Source organism: Gavialis gangeticus, unplaced genomic scaffold, assembly GCF_001723915.1.
Source record: "Gavialis gangeticus isolate Ggan-Ray unplaced genomic scaffold, GavGan_comp1, whole genome shotgun sequence".
Taxonomy (NCBI): domain Eukaryota; kingdom Metazoa; phylum Chordata; order Crocodylia; family Gavialidae; genus Gavialis; species Gavialis gangeticus.
The window spans coordinates 56,136,756-56,159,213 of NW_017728992.1; the positions used below are offsets into that span (position 1 = coordinate 56,136,756).

Below are 22,458 nucleotides of genomic sequence, written 5' to 3' on the forward strand. Positions count from 1 at the left end.
TGTGGAACAACTAAGGAATAAAAGGATAGGGGTTATAGGTTGAAAATGTGAAAAGAAGTTCACTGGAGGGGGACACCAAGCAGAGCCCCCCAGGCTATACCCACTTGTCCTCAAAGGCATCCAAGGAGCTGGTGGACACTGTCCACTGGTGCTCTGCCTGGAAATGTGCATGGACAAGGGAGAGGAAAGCAGCCCTGCAGTCTCTGGGCACCTTCCCGGCCAGAGCGTCCTTCCTGGTCAAGTACAAGGCCCACTTGGCCAGGGCCAGGAGGAGGTTGACAAGGAGGTCCCGGGACTGTTGGGGCCATGGATGGGGTGACCAAAGACAAAAAGGTAGGGGGTGAAATTCAACCAGAACCTCAAGAGGAGGTTCTGGAGGTGGAGGTGGAGGGGCTGCAGCCTGGCGCACTCTAGGGTTATGTGTGCCAGGGTCTCCCCTGCCCGTAGAAGGGGAAGGAGACTGGGGTGTCCACAAAGCTCACCACATACACACCTGTAGTGACAGCTCCATGGAGGAGCCACCAGCTGAGGCCCCCAGTGGCTCATGGAATGAGGGTGGAGTATAGACTCAGCCGCTGGGGTGCCCCAGCCATGCCTCCCTGAGCAGGTCCCACCACTTGGTGTCTGGGCAGGACACAAGGGTGGCATGATGGACAGTGCAGTGCATGAGCGCGTAGAGGTTGTGGCAATGGACAGTAGAAAAGTGGACCAGCCTGGTGTCCTCCAGCCAGCTCAGGTGGTAGAGCAGGAAGTGTCATGAAGCTGGGCAAGGCGCTGGTCCCACAACAAACTCCGATGGGCTGGAGGATGTGCGGGGAGCAGATGCCACCACCACGCTAAACCTGATCAACAAAGGCAAGGGTGTCAGGAGGTAGGGCAGATTTCACCTCCTGGACCAGACAGCAGGTTGCATGTGTTGTAGGTAGATCCATGTGCCAGGCCAGCACAGCGGGGTTTACCCACTCCCATCTATCGTAGTCCAGGAGGTCTCCAATACAGGTGACACCAGCCAGGATCAACCCCTGTCGCAACCAGGGTGCCTCTGCCGTCGGCACCTCCAGCTGATGGTTCCAGAGGAGGGGCTCAATGAGCAGGTCAGTGCCCTGGGCAACTGTTGCAGGGGACCTGGAGGTGGAGATCAGCCTCCAGGTCCGGAGAAGGTCCTGGTAGAAATCTGGCTGCCCTTGCAGGTCCTGCAGGGAGAATCCCCTCAGGCTGAGGAGCTACCAGCCGTATTGGAGCCCCCGGAAGTGATGGAGGAAACTGCACCCCAAGTGGCCCCATGCTGCATGGCTAAAAATAACATACAGCAGTCTCTGTAGGGCCTGAAGGCAGAACCCTAGGACCTGGTTGCATGGGCAGACCAGGCCCTGGCTGCCCTCCTGCAAGGAGAGGCTCAGGACCTGTGCAGCCACCCGGTGCCATTCCAGCCAGAAAAACTCCAGCGCCCATCTCTGGAGTCCTGCCAGGACCTCAGGGGGCACAGGCAGGGTGTGTAAGTGATGCCAGAGCATGGCAAGGACCAGCTGGTTCAGCACCAGCCGCCCAGTGCCCTGACCACGAGGCTAGGTTCTCTCTTGTTTTCATTCATCTACTCATTTCACAATGAGCCCAAAACCTAAAAAAGTTTTGAGGGGGGGTTGTATATTTTGGCACGGACGTGTCTGAAACTCTCCCCACAAAATGTTTCAGCTTCAACAAAGTATTGTATTTTGCTGAAATTTCATTTAGTTGAACATATTCCCACCAGTTCTAATAGTAATGCCCCTTACTGGGGATGCATATACTTAGATATGGCGATCCCTGATGAATTAAGACCAGTTATTTTCTCGGTAAATTGCATGCAATGTTCTATTACCTAGGTTTGTGGTAGGTTGCTGGAATGTAAGGCCTGATAGCTGTTTTCTGACAAATCTAAAAGGAATGTTGTCTTTTCTGCCTGTCACTGGGTTTGCAGAAACATTGAGGTGACATTTAACATATGAAAGAACTTCTCAAAAACAAGTTATTTTGCAAATTAAAGTGATATTTAAATGATCCCTTATGCAGTAAACTGTCATTTGAGTTCCCTCTTTAGCACCCCTGTGATATAAAAGGAATGTAAATCCAAATTGGCCGCATCTACACAAGATGCTGACTGCCCAGTCGTTACCACCCAGTCATTTAGTATGTGTATAAACAAGTACTAAATAACTTGTAATAAAGCACCAATGAATGTCTTTTTGTGACACTGGTGCGGAGTAGCCTAATACTACTGTGCAGTAGTGTCGCATCATGGTTGTTGCCATGTGACACTACTGCACATTAGTAATGGGCTACCACACAGTGAGTATCTCATGTAGATGCAGCCATTCAGTCCCCTCTTATGTGAGTGTAGCAGGGCACAGAGGGTGCCAGGCACCATCCAGTGCACTCGTATAGCATCAAAGCACCATTCTAATACACCACTCAAATTATTACAACAGGTACCACCTACCATGTCTACTGGCTGACTGTAGGCTGAGGAGTTGTGATCAACAGCTAATGGGATATGCCAACCTCCCACTCCCTCAGCACGTGTGACGCAGGGTTCTATGCGCACGTTACCAAGGACATTTTGGAGATGCTACTCTATATGGTCTCCTCTTCTTCCCAGCCTGCCCAAAACTATTATGCCTTTTACTGGGGTGATGGTACTAGAGCCATCAGTCAAGGGATGCCACTGCATTTTTCTCTCTTACACTCAGCCACACCACTTATGAGCAGGATTTTGCTCTTAGTCATCTTTTGCTTGATATTTTTCAGGCCATTAATCTAATGGATTTGTGCACTTCGTATATGGGAAATAAAAATGTTTAATGCATCCAATTATTTATTTTGTCGTAGGAGATTTTAGCAGTTGGGAATTATTGCTATTTCACTTTGCATCATGGGGGAAGTTGATTGTTTGAAGGACCACAGGAAAGATATTTTAAAACTATTTAAGTTTTAAAAAGGATTTGTAGCACAAATGGTCAGTTATTGCAACACGGCTTAAATCAAGCCTTTGGAAAACAGGCTTTCTTGAGTCCAGTCAATTATTGAACTTGGTATTATTTTACAATGAGCATTGCAGAAAGGGGGTGTGTAGATTGTGATGTGAAAATACTATAGTCTTTCTATTGAAGAATTAAGAATCAACAGATTAAAATGTCACTAAGCTGACTTCAGTGCTTTGGAGCCCCTGAGTATGTATCAACAAGATAAAGCAGCTCTGGAAATGCTGTTACAGTCTATTGTGTCCACAGTCCATGCATTAAAAAGCTTCTCTGGAGCATTTATGATCCATAATGTCAGTGATCCGTGTCATAAGACATCCCTAAGAACTCATTGAGAAAGTCGCCTACACATCCATTGAGGTACAGCTGCTCTGAAATTAGTTGTATTGAAGTAAGTGTCTGATATAGCACAAGTGAAGGGTGTAATTTAATATCCAGCATGGAGACTTTGTCACCTTTGCTTCATTTTTTTTTTATGAGGAAGAAATTCATAAGAAACAAGGTTCATTATAAACCCTGTTTCTTTTGAAACGGCTGAAATTTAAATCGATAGAAAGAGGATTTTTTTGTGCTACCAAGTTTATAACTTGTTATTTTTCTAGCATTGCACTGCAAACTGCTTAAAACTGCAAAGGTTCTGTGTAGAATCACGAGGCTGAGTGTTGTGTGTCCGTTATGCTGTGCTGTGCAAGTGCACGCATGCAGCTGGTGGGCAGTATATGTCCCAAAAGTCAGAAGAATCCTTTCTTCTTTCTCCCTTCAAGTGTAGCCATTGCAGCAGCTGAACAGATATTCTCCTTGCTGGGTGCATCTACACATGCAATTAATGCACAGAAAGCTTACTGTATAGTAAAATACGGTGCAGTAAGCTTTTCGTGAGAGCTTGTCTACATGTAGAACGGTTGGGAGCAAATTTGCTCCCAACAGGAGCAGTTCAGAGCAAAGATACTCCTGCCTGGCTCTCCTGCCATGTAGCAGCCAGGGGGAGCTCTAGTTTCCTCTGGATGCCAGCCCCAAGACGGCAAGGGACACAGGGTCAGGCCTGGGCTCCAAGGGGCAGAGGGAAGCAGCTGTTTCCCAGCCTCATACCCCGGGGCTGGGACAGTGTCCTCTCCCCCATAGCTGTTTCCCAGACCCCTACCCTGATTGGCCTGTGCAGCAGCTGGCAGTGAGGTTCCCCACTCAGCCAGGGGCTGGGCAGGAGTTATCCTGCTGGGGAATCCTACAGGACAGTTCCCGCCCAGCCCCTGGCTGAGTGGGGACTTCCCAACTGAGCTGGGGACTCTCTGGCAGCTGCCCCATCTAGCTGAGCAGGGAAGCAACCGCTCCCCAATCCTGGAGCTGCTCAGCTCTTGACTCCTGTGGGGAGATGGGAGCCCTACAGCACTGTGGGGGACAGGCACAGAGGGACTTGGCATGAGTGACACGTGGCCCTGGAGGCTGCGGGGGGCATAGCAACTGCCCGCAGGCGGCGGTGACTGGGGAGCTCTCGCAGGCTGCCACAGTGGTGGCGGCAGAAGTTGGGGCTGGCAAGCGCCAACCAGTGGTCAGCAACCATCCACAGATGCTGCCAGCAGTATTGGCGGCGGCAATTGGCAACCACCCGCACATACCGCCTGCAGTCTTGGTGGCGGTGGGAGGAGGGAAGGGTGGCAAGTGGTGACCATCCACTGGTGCTGCCAGCAGCATTGCCAGCACTTCTCTCAAGGAGTGCACCACCAATCTCAGGGGGTGCATGTGCACCTAGGTGCATGCCCTATGCATCGCCAAGGAACCTGGCCCCCATGCTGATCAGCTCCTTGGGAGAGCCAGGAGAAGAGCAGCCCCGGACCAGGCCCCCTGCTGCTGTGGCTGACCAAGAGCAAATTTGCTCCTGGTCAGCATTTACATAAGCTGTATTGTGCAGTTAGTTTAGTGCCTTGATTTACAGTACTAGCTAACTGTGCAGTAGACTAATTTACTGCACAGTAGCTGCTGCGCATAGCTACATGGTGATGCTTTACTGTATGGTAGTTTAGTCTACAGCACAGGAAAGCATCTCATGTAGACACACCCAGAATGGTGCACTTACTCTGTTCAGCAATAGAAAAAAGTGCTAACCACAGGTCACATCAATATTGACTGGCCCCAGGGTAATGTAGTCTGCTGTCTTATAGCCATGAGTGCTAAATGTCACTGTAGCTGGACTGCACTAGAGGGAGTGCAGTGGTGCAGTTACCCCACTTTGGCTGTGTTGCATATGAGCTCTAGATACAGGATTTGGGCAGAGCTCCTCTTCTTATGCAGCACCAGAGGTCAAGGGCTGAGTGCTGCCACCACCACTCATCCCCACCTTTCCCCTGCTGCTGAATTAATTAAGGAGGGAGGGAGAGGGGAAGAGCAAACAGCAGCAGCTTTCACCCCCTATGCTTCAAAAACATGTAAAAATAGAGGCTCCGGCCAGATCCCCATCAGCTAATGAGTTCAGAGCTCACTGTTCATATTGAGTTTCGACAATGACCATACTGACAACCAGGCATGAGCTCAGAGCTGACTTTGCATGCATCACACAGCCAAAGTACAGGGGCTGCACCCACCTTGCCTCATTCCTGGACATGCTGCTGGTACCAGGTGCTCACTGGGGGGTTCTTTTATGCAGTCTAACTTCAGTTCACTCCAGGACGCTCACTCTCTTTCCCTTCATCCTGAATAGGCCTCTCTAAACAGTGCTGCCCTGTGCCAGCAAGAGGGCTCAGGCATCGTTTGCTTCTCCCATCTTTTGAAAATTACATCTAGATAAGAACAGTTTTGTCTTTGTAGTTTGATTCCAAATATGTATCAGTTGGCGCATCTACATGAGATGCTATGTCACTGTAGCAATGAGCTGCATCACCATTCCTTGTTGCTATTGTCCAACTGCATGGGAAATGACCCATGCAGTGTCTGGACAGCACAGTAATGTCAGTTACTGTGCAGTCATTTAGTACGTGCTTAAGCAACTACTAAATGGCTGTGCAGTAACAACTGCATAGTTTGGCGCATATGTAGATGTGCCCAGTGATACTAACATGTAATAGGCTTTTTACAGGGCCGGTCCAACCATTAGGCAAACTAGGCGATCACCTAGGGCACCAAAATTATATGCAGAACAAAACAGGAACATCATTCTAAATAACAGCCCTGGCTGGCTATGGCTCCACCTTGGTCTAAGACCTTTGGTTTGGTAAGGGGAGAAAGACCTCTGAAAAGATCTCAGAGGAAAGATCACTAGAATCGTGACTCTTACCTTTTGGGTGCCAAGGTACACAGTTCACCCAGGGCACCAATTACCCTTGGACCGGCCCTGGCTTTCTATGCCTCCTGGCCCTGATATGTACACCTTCCATGCAAATCCTTAAACATTAAAGAAAGCATGGAAAACCTGCCATTTCCAATTTATGCTTCCCATACTTTGTCATAGGTTTCCAGAGTGGAAAGTTCAGCTCACAGTAAGGCCCCTTTTTTTAGCAGAGATAGATACAGCCATTCATTTAATACTCCACTCTGCCACTAAAAAAATTCCCCTCCCCACCCTTTCCTCACGGTCTTTCATGGGCATTGGGTCCATATGTGACAGAAATAATAAGAAATGCAGGTCCATATTGTGGGTGGGTGGGTGGTAATTATATTAGACATCAGCTAACTTGAAGTAGGAGAGCTGTTCCTCAAAATTCAGTTGACTAGCTAGGCATGCAGTTCTTTACTTACTATTGCTATTCATTAAATTTAGCAGTTTTGTGCTATGGTTGTATTTATGTTGTGTATTTATGTCTGTTTGTAATTGGAATGGACTTGCTATGGCCTTAGTGCACACAGGATCATGGAAAGGTAGGGTTGGAAGGGACCCCAGGAGGTCATTAATCCAGTCAGGGGATCAAAGCAGGATTATCCTCACCTAAACCATTCTAGAAAACTCAGGAATAGCCCTCATGCACAACTACCAGGCATAATACTCAAAACACCAAAAATAGCCTTTCAGTTGCCACAGGTAGAGGGGGTGAATACTATCATCTGAAACACAATCTAGGTTCATGCATTTTTACTGGGCCAACATGAAACCACTGGTTTGAAGCACCTTTGCACATATTGGAAAGTTTCAAATCTTGATCCAAATGCTGTATTTCAGGTTGGTCTCCAATTTACAAATAATGAAGTAGATCATCCTTGTGCCTTCTGAGTAAGCAGAATTTTTTAAAACTAAAATTCTTTCATACAGATTCTAATTTAGTTAGGAGACCTTTTTGTAAGCCACCAGTTGCCACAGTTCCCTGGCCCTGATGAAAAATGTCCAAGAAATTTGAAGAATATTGCAAAAATGTTGTGAATTCAGCATAAAACTGAGTGCAGTTCTCTTCCATGTGATACCAAGGAATTTTCTGCTGATAGCAACAGCATCTCTATATCTCTGTGCAAAAGGAGAACTTTGGGAAGCACATTGTGTGTGGCTATTGGAAACCAGGTTTCACCAGCTCTTGTGTATATAGAGATTCTTTGCACAGGCCTGCTGTTGGGTACCAAGTGCCCAACAGTTTTCAGGTAAAGGAGGATAACTTTGTTTCTTTTTGTTTGGATTTTTATCTTCTCACTGTACTGAAATAAAATCTACTGCAAACACCTATTGCTGTTACCCCTTTGATATTGCAAAATGAAATGGTCAATTTCACGGACAAGTGGCTTTGTATAGGCACACCCCAATGTGGGTGTACTGCCAGAACGCTCTGTTTGTACTAAAGCTTTAAAGCAGGTCATTGGTTTCTTTCTCAAACAGCCATTGAGGGCCATTTCACCATAAATACAAAAAAAAGCATTAGCTTAAGAAGACCTATCTATAGTACTTCCCCTCCTGATGTATTTTTCTGTATGTGAGGTTTAAGTGCTGAGGAAAAGTGTCAATAACAGTGCTGGGCATGGAAGTCCTCTTGCAACAGGATAGACAGATATCCTATCATGCTCTGTCAGCATGCTGCAACCCTGAGTTGGAAGGAATCAACCCTAGGCTAAGTACAGACAGTCAAAAAGCCTGAGGCTGAATTGCTTCAGTCTTTGCAAGTTAGTCTAAGCTGCAGAGATTGAACTGCTAAGTAAATGAACACACATTCACTTTTGATTTAGGAAATGCAGCCACATGCCTGAAGTGGCTCAAGCCAGAAGCCAGGGGGCGCTAAAGCATGCCTGCCAGCCACTACCAAAGGGGAGGGAAGACAGAAGCCCTCCAAGACTTTCCCTCCCTCCCTGCTGGAGCAGAGGGGCATGGTCAGGCCCCAGTCCATGCTCTGTCTGGGCAGGGGAAGGTAGTGGCATTGAATTCATAAAAGTTTGAACAAGAATAGTTCTTTCTCTGAAAAACTATAAATTGAAGAACTATAAACATAGCATGAGCTATGTGTTCACTTACTCTTCCTATTGCTCCCGAGACTTCTGGGATTTGTAGTCCAGAATCAGAGCAGCAGGACTCTGCAGGGTTCCTCATTACTTCCTCTTCGTGCTTTCAGGCACCTCTGGGATTTGTAGTCCACAGTGACAGCCAGCACTAAGCAAGCAGGGCAGGGCAGCTCTGTATTTGGGGGAAGGTGAGTTTATACCCTGTTTCCTGGCCCCCGATCCGAGCTGGGGTTTTCCTGGGAGGGCCGGTGAGCCAGCCCTCACTGCTCCAGCTAGGGAGCAGAGGAGCAGGGCCAGCCCTGCTGGCTGGAGCAGACAGCATAGCCCAGCCCAAGGCTGCAAAGCATGCTGGGATGCTGGGGGACTCTGATTTAAATTGAACCAGGAAGGGGTCTGGAGCAGACGTTTCATAAACCAGTTTGAACTAAATCAGTTGAATCTGATACTACATTCAGCCAGGTTTATCTTAAATCAGTTTCAGCCATTTTGAAACTGGTTTATGTGCACTGAACTTCTTTTGTGTTACAGGTTTAAACCAGTTTCTGATCATTAAGGATGTGTGTAGACAAAACGAGGGGTAGGTGTACACAATACTTTAAAGTGGGGTAAATGCTTTTGTGCTGCTTTAATGATGTTGGTGTTTGCACGTGTTGGTGACATATTGTGCATTAATTCCAGTCACTGTAGCACATTCGGTAGCGTAACGTGCCTTAAATGACTTTGGGGTGCAGCAAACTAAAACACCTCCAAGGAGTTTTAGTTTGCCGCCCTACAACCGTGGAGCAAAGCACTGGGGTCCGTGCAGCTCAGGTGCTGTGCAGGCAGCCTGGCAGCAGCCTGGGATAGCAGACTCCACTGAAGGGGAAAAAAAAAAGTGGTGAGTTTGATCTCCCACTCCACCCCCATGAAGCCTGTCTGCCTGCATGAGCTGCGTGGGACCCAGTCCTTCTCTCTGCAGCTGCAGTGCCCCCCAGGACCACCTGAGCCAGGTGCCTGCAGGTGGGTGCTGCCTGGGGGGCTCTGCCACTGCCACAAAAGGAAGCACCAACCCCCTCCCCCTCACAGCCCAGGGACTGCTCCTCCTGCCACTAGCTTGCCCTGCCCTCCCCTCCCCGTCGCCAGAGAGGCAGGTAAGAGACAGGTGTGCATGACACAGGAGTTTACTTTGCCCTAAATTGAAGCAGTGTTTTTAAAAACCCACCACTTCAATTTAGGGCCCCTGTTTCATCTACACACACCCTAACTGGTTTGTGTGTGACTTCTGTCCCTAGCCCTAGAGGTAAGAGTGCTATTCTCTTATTCAATGATTGCTACACAAATCTGTCAGGGTCTTTCTGGCAGATGCCAGAAGAATATAGGAGCCATATCCTGCCATTGTGTATAAGTAGGTGAAACTGAAGAAAAAATGTATGCAAAAGTCCCTGACTCCTAGGGTCATTAATCCAGTCTCTAGATATGCAAGGTAAAATTGCTTCTCCATTGAAATCAATAAGAATTTGGCACTGACTCAGTAGAGCCAGGATAACACCCACTTCTTTTGTATTATAGCCATTAAGCCTGTCCACATAAGAATTGATATGTGTACAGTATTTTGTTAACTTTCATCTGTGGTGTTTTTTAGGTTCTCTGTAGTATTTTTTTTTCTAAGTCTGATCTGAATGGCCTTGTTTATTAGGCTATTTTACATTGCTGGACTTGGAATTATTCATGAACTTGAGGCTATGAGTATAGATCTTGTCTTTAACTTTTATGTTTCCTAAATGGATACGGCAGTTTGTTTGACTGATTGGCTCCATCTATTTTTGAAGGCAGGAAGAGGATATTTCTCTGTTGCCCACACAGGAGCCAGCATGAATTAAAAAGATAGACTCTCCTCTAAATCTTAAGAGCAAAACACCAGAGTGCAATAACCATGAGATAACCTGGAAGTTAATAGCCAAAAAAATGAAAACATGACAGTGGAATCATGTAAGAATATATGGGAGCACTTGATCAAAAATCAGGGACTACATTTCTCCATGGTTTAAAGGAGTTGTGGGTGTTCTGCATATCTCTGGGTTGTCATCATCCCTCAAATTCAAGCCACTTACATGAATCAAGGATCTGATTCAACTTTAAATTTAATCAATAGAAGCACTCGTTTTTGACTTTAATGAGAGTTAAATCATATAAGTGCCTAACTTTTCCCTAAATGCAAATACTTAGCCTTTCCCTTTAACTTTGTGGATGTGGATTGATAGCTACAAACTGGCTTCTTCAGTGTCACTGAGACAGATCTACAGATTTCTGGTTACATTTTTACTTGCATTCAAGCTCATTAAAAATGTACCATTTGGTCTAATTACTCTTTTCCTCTTGGCCAGCTTCCTATCAGTTTCTTTAAAGAACAGAAATAGTAGTTTGTAGTTCTTAAAAGAAACAAAGTACAGATTAAAATGGAATGACCTGAGTTTTTTAGCTCTTGAAATAGTTAGTTGTCCTTTTCTGCTGGCCCGTATGGTACTAGAAATCCCAATGGCAAAGCTGTACTCTTCTACATAGATAGGAAAAAGGCTACTTATAGGGTCCTTTCCTGTTCCCAAAAGGTTTCAAAAGTCATATCAGTGTCAAATACCACTTTTGGTACACATTACAATCTCATCCGGTTTGTGATTTTATAAAGGTCATTTTTTTATTAAAATATTATTAGATAATTCTACTTACTGGAACTTCAGAGGGAGGAAAGGGATCAGCTATAACTTGTAATTGACCAAAAGTTTCTAGCAAGTGTCATATATTTAAATTGTGCTTCAGAACCATCTCAAATTAGAAAGGCAAGATTTGGACCTAATTCTCTACTCCATATGATGGCTTTTGTGGAACTCATTTTGAGGTACCTACCTGTTTCCATGTCTAGATTCTAGATGCCTGCCACTAGGGTTTGGATTCCAGTAAAAATTACGGTTTATGGTATACAGTATACCGCTGTCAGGTACTTTAATCTCTTATTGGATCTGTCCTACGGAGAGACATTTGGCTGGGATAATTTAGTCAGGGATAATCCTGCCTTGAGTAGGGGGCTAGACAAGAAGATCTCATATGATCCCTCCCAGCCCTACTTTCCTATGATCTTTCCTATCAGACTGTACACTTGAGAGAAAGAGCATGTCTCATATTAGCCAGTCATCTGTCTTTTCTCTAGAGCTGGGAAACAGGCAGAGCTGGCTTTAGGGAAAATGGTGTCCTGGGCAAACTTGCATTTTGGTGCCCCTTCTCTCACCAGTGGCACTGCTGCAGGCCGAGGCAGGTGGGCAAGGGCGCAGGGTGCAGTCCGCTGGGGAGGTAGAGCCACCCACACTGCCTGACCTGGGTCCTCCTGAGCAGCAGCTGGAGGCAGGGAGCGAGCCTGACAGTGTGGGCGGCTCCCCCTCTTCACCCCTGCCCACCTGCCTCTGCCTGCAACAGCTCTACTGACTTGGTGGGGCTGGGCATTGCTGTGTGTGTGTGGCACTCCCTTGACCATGTTGCCCACCGTTAAGGCCAGCCCTGGAAACAGGTAATATAACTATGACTGATATGCTATACAAGTAAAGATTTTTAGTTCTTCATAAACACACAGACACACACCCCTTAGTGTTTGAAATGATTTTACATGAATTAAAGCACTACAGTATAGTTTGTAGATCTTAAAAAAAACTGGCTGACGGATTGCAATCAGGAATTAATTATTAACAATTTGCCTCAGAAACTGAGCGAGATATAAAGTGAGGTCCTTCAGGGGTCAGATTTAAACCTGTATTTTTCAATTACATTCATTCAGGACGAATGCTTTTGTCCTTCACGTTGATTAAACTTGCAGACACCATCAAACTAAGATGAAAGCATACCACCTAGGAGAAATCAGAATTGCAGAGTGGTCTGACAGGTGTATTGAGATGGGAAAACGTAAATGAGATTCTGGATAAAGATACAATGTAAAGAGCTGCCTAGAATACAGAAAAGTTATGCTGACGACCTTCAAATGACGCACAAACTTTATACACGCAGCCAATTCAGTGGCATATGTGCACTGGGATTTCCCACTCGTTAAGAGACAATAATCCCACCTTGGAAAAATTGCATTTGGAATTTTGCAGAGAATGTTGGCCCTTCCATTTTAAAACAGACACTGAAAAGTCAAGGAAAGTTCAAATGGTCAGTTAAAATAATAGAGTGAGCATTGATGGAGTTTAATTCCTGAAACAAAAGTAATTATAGGAGATAACACTATAAACTTATTAATAACTAAGTTTAAAAACTAAATAAAATCATAGCCAAGGTCTCCTATGCAAGGAAAGCAAGGGTCTAATACTACAAATGATCCAGTTTAGATAAAAGAAAAGGTCTCAACACTAAGAACTTCTAACATGTATTGTAATGCTAGGAGATGTAAAAACAGGTGCAATTCAACCAAAACTCCAGCTCTGGTGGTGTATGGAGCTGTTAGTTTTCAGGAGTTTGTGTCTACTTTAACATTTGGAACCTAGCAGCTGGACAGTTCTAGAGAAGTCTTGTGAGAAGGAGCTGCAGCAGGGCATGGCTGAAAGCTGAACTGAAGAATGAAGTGGAGTTAGATGTAGTCTGTAAATATGGCGCCAACTCAGTTTAGACCACTGCAGGTAAATAAAGAGGTGTGATTGGTCAAATGGATTTTAAAAACTTCAATACAATTACCTGAGATTTACACAGATATGTAACAGAAAGCAGAATTTGGTCTGTGATCACTTCCCTGGAGAATTTAAAGTCTAACTTTCCCACTAGGCAATGAAAATAAGCCACCTAATAAGATAACTGAATATCAATAACAGGGTTCATCAACGCAGTTAGAAAAGCTCAGGTGGGATTCCTGAAGAGTAATATGCTATTTGATTCATTAGGGTTGGGGTAGATGACCTGACAGAGGACTTCAATCCAATAGTGCTCAAGCTTTTGGCCTCAAGGGCCAGATGAGTGACACAGGGATGGTCTGTGGGCCAGATCAAACCCAGTGCATCAGGACTGGGCCCTGGGCGTAGCACCATTTCCCCCTCTCACCTGCCCCTGCACACTAGAATTGGGCCCTGGCATGCCCCAATTCTGGCACGTTCTCAGCCAGCCCTGCACGCTGGGATCAGGCACCCAATTCAGCACACAGGGCGCAGGGCTCCCCAGAGGTCCAGAAATCTGGCAGGAGGGGAACAGTGCCACTGCTCCCCTACCACCTGTGTGGAGCCAAGCAGGCTGGTTCATGTGGCACTGTGGGCCAGATCTGGTCTGCGGGACCCAGGAGTTGAGCACCTCTGCTTCAATCCATTCGCCTATGATATAATTCTGCATACTTGTCATACAAGTCACTATATTATCTCAATTTTTCAGAGAGGTGAGGCCAATAAGTAATCAGAAGCTTTGCACTGAAAGAGGCAGGAAACTCAGAACAAGTGCAAGGTTGTTGGCCTTGTTTCCTCCTGGTCTGCACGTTTAACAGTGGTATAAGGAGCTGCTTTGAAAATGGCTCTGCCCTGACACTGCTGCTGAGTCCAACTGTGTACCACGTGGTACATCTGCACTGTGCTGCCAACCCCCAAAATTAAAAGATTGTGACTCATGGCCAAAAAAAAAAAAGTAAAGCAAGCAAAGCTAAGGAAACCATAATAAACCTGTGGTTCTTTTTATTGCCTATTAGTTTTTAATCCTTGCAGTATACTGTGACATTTTTTCCCCCCAAGCTTTTTTGAATAACCACGAGCCAAGAAACTTATTATTTTTTTAATGAAAACTGAGTCTCACCTAATCTTTTGATGTGAATCTGTATGAAAAGCTACAAATATCTTGATACTCATGATAAAACTTTGCATGCTGTTTGTTATCACCTGACTGCCTGTGAAATGCTGTTGTATTTAGCATCACTGTTACTATTCCAAGGCATCAGTGGTGAGGAAGGCGGTGGAGGGATATGGATTACCTACCTGCCACAGTTGCATGTCTTCTTAGGAACCCTGAGGAACAGCTTTTCTACCAGTTGTTGTCAAGCTTAGGCGTTGTTCAGTCTAATCAGTGTCTCCGTTCTCACGGCAGCATTTCAAGAAGAAAGGGGGCACAGAGCATGCAAGTGCCATATATTTATTAGTAAAAACATCTTCAATTTGTGATGTCAATGAATGAACAATATTTTAATACTGTGACTAAAAGGTCCCACCACACATGCACAGATAGCAGTTTGCCAGCATCGAGGTAGCAACTGGTAAACACTGACCTGTTTTTCTCTTCTAAAGCAATAAATATGCAGGTCTCAGTTAGTTTATAGTCGGCAAAGCACCACCTTCTTTGGGAACAGCAAGGGTGTGAAAGCAGCCTACAGAGCCTGCTGTCAGCAGTGGGTGTCTCAGCCCACAGCCAGTCAATAATCATTAGGAACTGAAAAGGCAAAGGGAATGGGGCCAGCTGAGGCAAAAGAGATTACAGTAATGCAGGAGTACAGAAATACGGCTTTTATTCCTTTACAGCTATCAATTCTTGTTGTTTTATTAGGACCAAGCACACTACTGCAATTCAATCCTATCTTGTGATTTTTATGTTTATGGTTTGAATTAGCAGTTCATTTGGAAGTGTTTCTCATGAAATAGGAGGGTAGTCCTTTAAAGAGAGGGGGGCAGGGGGTGGGAAAAGAGAGAAAGCAAAAGGGGGGTGATTTATATTATCTCCAAACTATGTTTGTTTGGAAAGGATGAAGGAAAAGATCACCCTTGTCCCCTTCCAGCTGATGAATACATTGCAGGACTCCAGGAACACAGTCCTTCATGGCCATTTATAGATGTTATGTTTTTCTAGGTTTAATCACTATATACACGTGGATGTCTGTAGTCTGAATTAACATTAGGTCCACTTCAAATTCACTAATCCTCATTGAATGAGGATTAAAATTAATGCAGACTAAAGCGGCCCAAACCAGGCAATTTAAACTGTATTAATTAACAGGTATATATAGCAGGTATCTAGGGCTTCCTGTTGCTCATGCTTACCACCAGGCGTAGCAAGTGAGTGCAGTTTTGTGGCCCTGACTGTCAGTGGTGAACAGAAGTGCCGAAATGCACGAAAACCTCCGTGACTATCAATGACAGGTTTACTAACTCTTAATTCAAATTGAAATTTGATTTGAACTGGATGATGTGAATCAGTTGACATGGTTTAGAAAACAGTGAGCATGTCTACAAATGGCCCGTGAGACAAAATACTGAAATTCAGTGGAAGCCAGTCAAAATAAGGAAAGAGTTTTGACACCATTTCTTGCCCTTGGTGAACCCCATCTTTACTTTAGGTAAATTCCCTTTGACTTCAGTGATAGACCTGCCTTCGTAATACAGATCCTTAAGGTATGGCAGTGAAAGAAGAAGTATCCTTGCAGCAGGGAAAACATCCCCTCTGTGAGAAGGGATGTATATCAGGGTGTGAGGGGTTAATAAAGAAGATTGCTTCAGCTGGGGATATTTAGCAGTCCAGATTTAGCAGCTGCCACAGCAAAAGCAGCCTTATAAAGAGAGACTACCATGTACTTTTTTAGCAGTAATAGCAGCTCACTGAGGAAGCTGGGAGGGCAAAAAGACATACAGAAGTGATGTGTTTTTGCTTCCAACTTTGTTTATCAGAAAGATATGTATTTTCTGTGAGCTTTCCTACTTGGCCTGACTTGCGTAAGGTTGCTTCAGTGAACTGCTTTTATACGCTACACAAGGAGTAGGTAAACTTTTCCAGCTCCAAGCCAGAATGACCCACACCAGCCAGAGGAAGGCAAGTGCTAGGATCTGGCCACCACCTTTCTTGGGGGCACAGGAAGAATGCCCATAGTTGGTACTTGTCCCCATAGCTAAAGCAGCTGAATGTTTTCAAAGTCCCAGATCAGTGAGCCAGATCTAACAAATACATGGGCCTGATTCAGCCCGTGGGCCATAGGTTGACAATCCCTGCTCTACATAGTCTCCAGTCAAGAGAGCAATGACTAAAAATGAGCCTAGCTTTTCTAATAGCAGCCCCCAAAAATGCAGCATTGAAATGTCTCCAGACATGCTTCTTTAGATGTGCCTTAGCTGTACGCACTTTAAAAGCACGGGTGAAAGGCAAAGTTGGGGGGGAAGGAAAGTGTCTTTTGATTCACTGTTTCCTGAATGGAGAGTGATGTGGTCTAAAAATCATGTTCTTCAGAGCTTGTCATCCCTAAATGAAGTCATAGGGGATACAAAGTCTTCTGGTTTCTTCTATTTTTTACTCTCACCAACTTGTTTAGCACAAGCAGACAATATCCAGCCTTGATTCAGCAATCCATACATCACAGTGGCCTCTCTGTGTGAGTATTTCTCTCGGCACCCAGTCCTGTGTACCTTCTTATGAATGAAAGCTTTGACCTGGTTACCTTTCTTTCCCTCCCTTTACTGCAAAGCAAGCGTTCTCATAAATGTCTTTCCCTCTCCCTAAGGACTGAGGTAGATTACTTTGCTCTTCTGCTTTTCTGCTTCTTCAGCAAAGTGCAGTGAAACTTCTAAGTATAATTTTTGCCCACTTAAGCTTTTGTTATAATCACACAGTGGTGTAATGAGGAGCAGATTTAAACACATAGACTATTTTTATGCTTGCTGAGATTTTTAAAAAATTAACAACTGGTTGTAAACTAAACTGATTAAATATCCATGATTTGGTGGCCCAAATAAAGCTTTTAGAAATGTAGAGCAGAGTTACAAATGGATTAGAAATGGGAGAACATTACCATGTTCAAAGTCATGTGAACCTTTCAAACTGTTTTGGGGACTTGGAAAGCTTGTTCAAGTCTGTAAGTTATTTTTCCTGTAATTTAAAATGCCTCTGGGTGTGTGTTTTTCAAGATTGTTTCAATTAATCAAGGGAGAAAAACAGAAAAGCATGTGTTTGCAGCTAAAAGGAAAGTTGTTCTGCATGCTGAGAATAGAAAAACATCCACCCACCCACCCATGTCTTCAAAATATCTATGCTGGCACAAGTGGGTAGTCTCTGCCCATATAATATAGTTATGGTAGCATTACCTATTCTTAAGGTTGCCTGACGTTTTTCATTTATAAGATCCTGTTTTCAGTTTTTTATAACTTTTGGCAAATTTTAACTGTTTGAGTTGAAACTTTCCATGCTGGCTATTTGTCTCTAGCTGAATTGTTTCTTCTTTGGAAAGCTGTAAGCAAAAACAAGGTCAGCAGTTTCTGAGAATGTGATCTTACAAGAAAATGTGTTATGTTGCATTCTTACAATTAAAAACCTTCTTATGATTATTTCAATGAGAAGCTCTAGTACCTGTGTGCTTTGGAGCAAGGTTTGAAAATTTGGCAGGGCAGTTGTTCTGGTGTCAGGGATACATGCCTTTTGCTGTTCCCATTAGAAATGGATCCAGTTTGGCAAGTTAAAAACCTCTGAAAATTCTCCTTTTACAGGTGCTCAGTTTAGACTTATTAGAATCACGAATTTCTGAATCTTCTGTCAACTCGGATCAGGCTTCATTCCCTCACAGCAGAGACATGCTGACTGGTTTATGTCTGTACTGTTCCTATCAAGGAACTGCATACAGTGTAGCCTAGAGCTGCGCAAATGAGCAGAACTTTCCCTTCAGATGCTGCCCAGAGCTTTTTGGGACCATTGTACAGTACTACCAGATACAGGAAAAGAGTGCAGGGACTGTCTCTCCTGTGCTGTTAGTGACCTACCCATTCTGACATGCTAGTAGATTAGAAAAGGAAACAGCTTGACATACGCAGAGAGACAAGGGCTAGACTAGGGAAAAGAGTGGAAGGCAGGAAAGGAGACATAGGAGAAGGCTGGGACAAGTTGCTGGGAAGGCAGCCTTGGGATTAGCTAGGGAAGGAACCCAGAGACTATGACCTAGAGATGGCAGGGAGACAGAGTGGATTTGGCATGGGGATTAATGGAAGACCTGCACTTGTTTTGCAAGAAGACTGGGAGTGGGAGCTAGTGGATGGAGAGGGAGAAGGCAGATTGAGCCACCCTTAAATTGCAGTTGAGGCAGAATTGGTCTCTGGCTGATTCTGGAATAATGGAGGTGCAAAGACAAGTTCTTTCCTACCCACCATAAGCTGAACAAACTCTGCCGGACTGGGGAACCTGGATCGTAGTTTGGTACTTAATAAACCTGCTGTTTTTTGTGTCTTTATACCACTACGTACAAACTGAGAGATAGCAACCTAGGATTTTACCGGGTGCCTGCATTGTACACAGCAGATCCTACTACCATAAAGGAAAGGCCTAGCTCTGATCTTTTCACAGGGGTACCATATAACCTTGGAGAGATGTAGCAGGAAGCACCCACACAGAAAAATAGCAGGGGGGTTGAGAAACAGTGATCCCTTTTCCCGTGGTTGTTTTTGTTTTTTTTGTTTGTTTGTTTTGTTTTTTGTTTTGTTTTGGGGTTTTTTGGTGGTGTTTTTGTTTTTTGGTTTTGGTTTTGTTTTGGGTTTTTTTTGCAGATAGGCCACTTGATTACAATTTACCCTGCAATGATATCTGTTATTTACAACAAGCCTGAATCTACCCCTACTTGTACTTTGGCAAAGTTTACATCTGATCTTTGTGGTTCAGATCCATCTCTCATTTTAGCAAAATACTGATAATTTGTCCCAAGTTATTACTGATCAAAAATGCTAGTGCAAGCTTTGCCAATTAACAGGACATCATACCAACAGCTAGTAGTGCATGAAAAATATCCCCAGATTTTGCAAGTCCTATTAATCTTTTTTATATAAGCAACAGAATAACACTGCATGAGCAGCGGGCAATGTTCTACTTGCATGTGTATGAAGCAGGTGAGATTTAGAGGCTTATTTTTTTGGATATTGACTGAATAGCAGCTAGCAAAACAGGGACTACAAGTCTATTCTAAAGCTTCTCTAACTTTGAATTTCCAGCTAGGGTTACAATTGTCACCAACTTTGTTTTGATACTTAGAGGTTGGATAGGTGTCACAATATTTATACTGAAAAATTCAAATATTGTGGAGCTCTGCTGAATTCCAGTGTTCCAGGGGTGCAAGAGAGCCTTGGCAGGAAAGGAGAATAAGTGGGAAGGAAGATAAGCTTGGAGGGAGCTCTGTGATTAGAGAAACCAGTCCCCTACCAACACAAGCAGTCACATCTGTATGCTTTTCTTATATTGATTGTGGTTAACTGAAACAATAATAGTAGCTAAGGATTTTTCAGTTCTTACTACTCACAAAATAGTCACCTAAATAATCTGTCTTTACTGGTGAAGAACTGGAATATTTCTCTTACAGTATTTTTCCATCACTTTCTTCCCCTCCTCAATGAGCATCAAACTCTGACTGAAAGCACCACTACAAAATACCTAGTACTTTTGTAATCCCCCTCAGTAAAATCTCTTTCAGGATTCTTCATCAACAGCAGCTGTTTGATGGACTACCCAATGCACATAGAACTACTCAGGAGTGATGTGTTAAGCTTTATCATTTTGCTAATATATAGAGACAGAAAACTGAAACCTCTGTCATATTTTTTTCTTCTGTTTGACTGTCTGTGTGGTTCTACAAGAAGTTATTATTAAAACATTCAATTTTTCCTCCTCTTTTTTTTTCTGGGTGAAAAATAGCTGAGGAAGTGGAAAGACTGGCTGCAATGCGTTCAGACTCTCTAGTACCAGGAACCCACACACCTCCAATCAGGAGAAGAAGCAAATTTGCCACTCTAGGAAGGATTTTCAAACCCTGGAAATGGAGGAAGAAGAAGAGTGAAAAATTCAAACATACATCAGCAGGTAATAAGCACCCTTTGGCTGTTCTTCAACGGTGGGCTCAATGAGTTAAAAAGGAAATAGATATTCATTAGCAAATAATATAATCCCAAATTATAATTGAATTTACTGTTATAATAGACTTGTTGGAAATGTCACCCAGCTTCTGAAAGATGCTTAACTTTTTGTGGCTGGTTTGTTTGTTTGTTTTTGTGATGTTTTAAAGGCTGATGGAACAATTCGTGAAGTCTCCCTGCTGCTTGTCATCAAGCAAAACTTGCCATTGCTAAGTACACAGCTTCCCCTATTAGTAAAGTTCATCACAGTGAAGTAACCCAAATAAAGTCTTGTTTCTCACAGGACAGAAGCCAACATGCAGGGTATACATGCAGGCGGTTAAATAAAAGGACAAACTCAATGAAGAATGCAATTATTTTCAAACTTTTAAAAAAAATTTTATGAACAAGGAAGAATAAAAGTGAAAGTGGAAAAAGCAGATGACATTTTGCTTTAATGCAAATTAAATACTTTTAAATTCCTTATTCCAGTGGGCTGGAGTGACCAGCAGCCCATCTGTAATGTATGAAGATCTCTTTTCTGCATACCCTTTTCAGATTCTGAGTCTTAGAGTATTTTTTAAAATTGTATTGAAAAGCAGGAAACAAAACCATATGTTTATACTGGAAATAAGGTTGAGCCAAAACCCCAGAGGTAAACACTTGTCAGCCTAGGGAGTTTGTATCTGTATTTGCTCTTGATCTCTTCTCTGTTATATATCCAGAGACCTCTTCCCTACAGCCCACACAGAGATTGATAATATGTGACTGGACATGTTTCTGCAAATCTTGATCTAGGATTGGCAAAACAAGAATTCTCACTGCCGACCTCTTTATGATGATAGAATCAGACACACAACACTGTGAAGCTTGCAACTTTCAAGTGCCAGCAGGGATTTGGAATAGAACCAAGGTTGCCAACCTTCTGTAAATTTACAGCTAATCTGTAAAAGAAGGGGTTAAAAGCACTGATCCAGAAAGTCTATAAAAATATTTTGATATCCATAAAATTTATGGACACATGGAAACCCTGCTGCTGCCCAGCAGGGCCTTTAGAAAGCAGAAATGCTTGGAAATTGCATGCATGGAGTCAAGCTTCTTTCTTGCTTGCTCTCAGTGGGAGGGGGCGGGCAAGGGAAAGTCTGCCTTGCAGAGAGCATGTCTGAACACATGGGGCATGGCATAGAGCAGGAGTGGGCAAAATGCAGCCTGGATGCCGGATGCAGCCCGCCAGGCCATTCTATCCAGCCCATGGGGCCCCTAAAAAATCTGGAAAATTAATATTTATCTGCCCCTGGCTGCCTGTCATGCAGCCCTCGATGGCTTGCCAAAACTCAGTAAGTGGCCCTCTGCCCACAATAATTGCCTGCCCCGGTATAAAATGTCCCCATCCTGCACTCAAGATCCCTCTTCCCTTTTGTCCAGATTTTGGAGCACATGTCCCCTCTGAGTCCCCTGGGTTTGGTGCAAGTAGCACAGAGCTGGCTGGGGGAAGGACTGAGGTGCCCTGGGGACTAGACACAAAAAGCCCACCAGCATGGTCCAGGAGAAGTGATGCTCCAGGGATAGAGAACAGACCCTGGAACCCAAACTGTGGTGGGGAGATCAGGGCGCTGCAGGGTTAGGGTTGCCCTCAAAGTAGTGAGTCTTGGCCCTCCCTCAAACCTAGCCCCATTACATGAACCTCCTGCAGGGCACCCCAAGCCTCAGCTACCCCCATCAGGGCTCTGTCTGGAGCTGGACTCAGGCACTAGCTTGCCTTGTGGCAGACGAGAGCTGCCTGCACCCCAGAGAGATATGGCTTCTTCCCCTGGTCCACACACATCACAGATGCGCCAGGGAAGTCCAAGGCGCAGGGGCTGTGTAGACTACAACTGCTGGAAAGGCACAGAGGTAGCCAGCAGGACTGCTGGGTTGCTTTCACACCAGCCTCCTTGGAGACCCTCCAGTACGTCCCGTCTGGGGAAGAGAGCCAGATCCCTTCATGGATTCACTGTGTGTGTATATGAGAGAGAGAGCAGTAATTTGCATTACATTTATGCAACATTATGTCAGTAAACATTTTTCATTGTCTGTAAGAAGTTTGCAGATTATCATTAAAAAAGTTCTTGGGTTGGCAAGTTCTCTGGGTTGTTTACAATGCAAAACTTGTAGTGTAGACAAGAATTTGTCCCTTGATCCTACTGGTCCATACTTGTACAACAAAAGTCTCTTGCTTA

At 44.4% G+C, this 22,458-nt stretch overlaps 1 protein-coding gene across 8 annotated transcripts in view; it reads left to right on the forward strand.

The window, feature by feature from the left end:
* Nucleotides 1-22,458, forward strand: part of PHACTR1 (phosphatase and actin regulator 1) — a 556,936-nt gene that overhangs the window by 308,879 nt on the left and 225,599 nt on the right. For all 8 annotated transcript variants that reach the window (XM_019522706.1, XM_019522697.1, XM_019522732.1 and 5 more), the window contains one exon: nucleotides 20,043-20,207. In XM_019522706.1, the coding sequence (XP_019378251.1) occupies nucleotides 20,043-20,207 (165 nt within the window). The remainder of the gene's footprint in view (nucleotides 1-20,042; nucleotides 20,208-22,458) is intronic.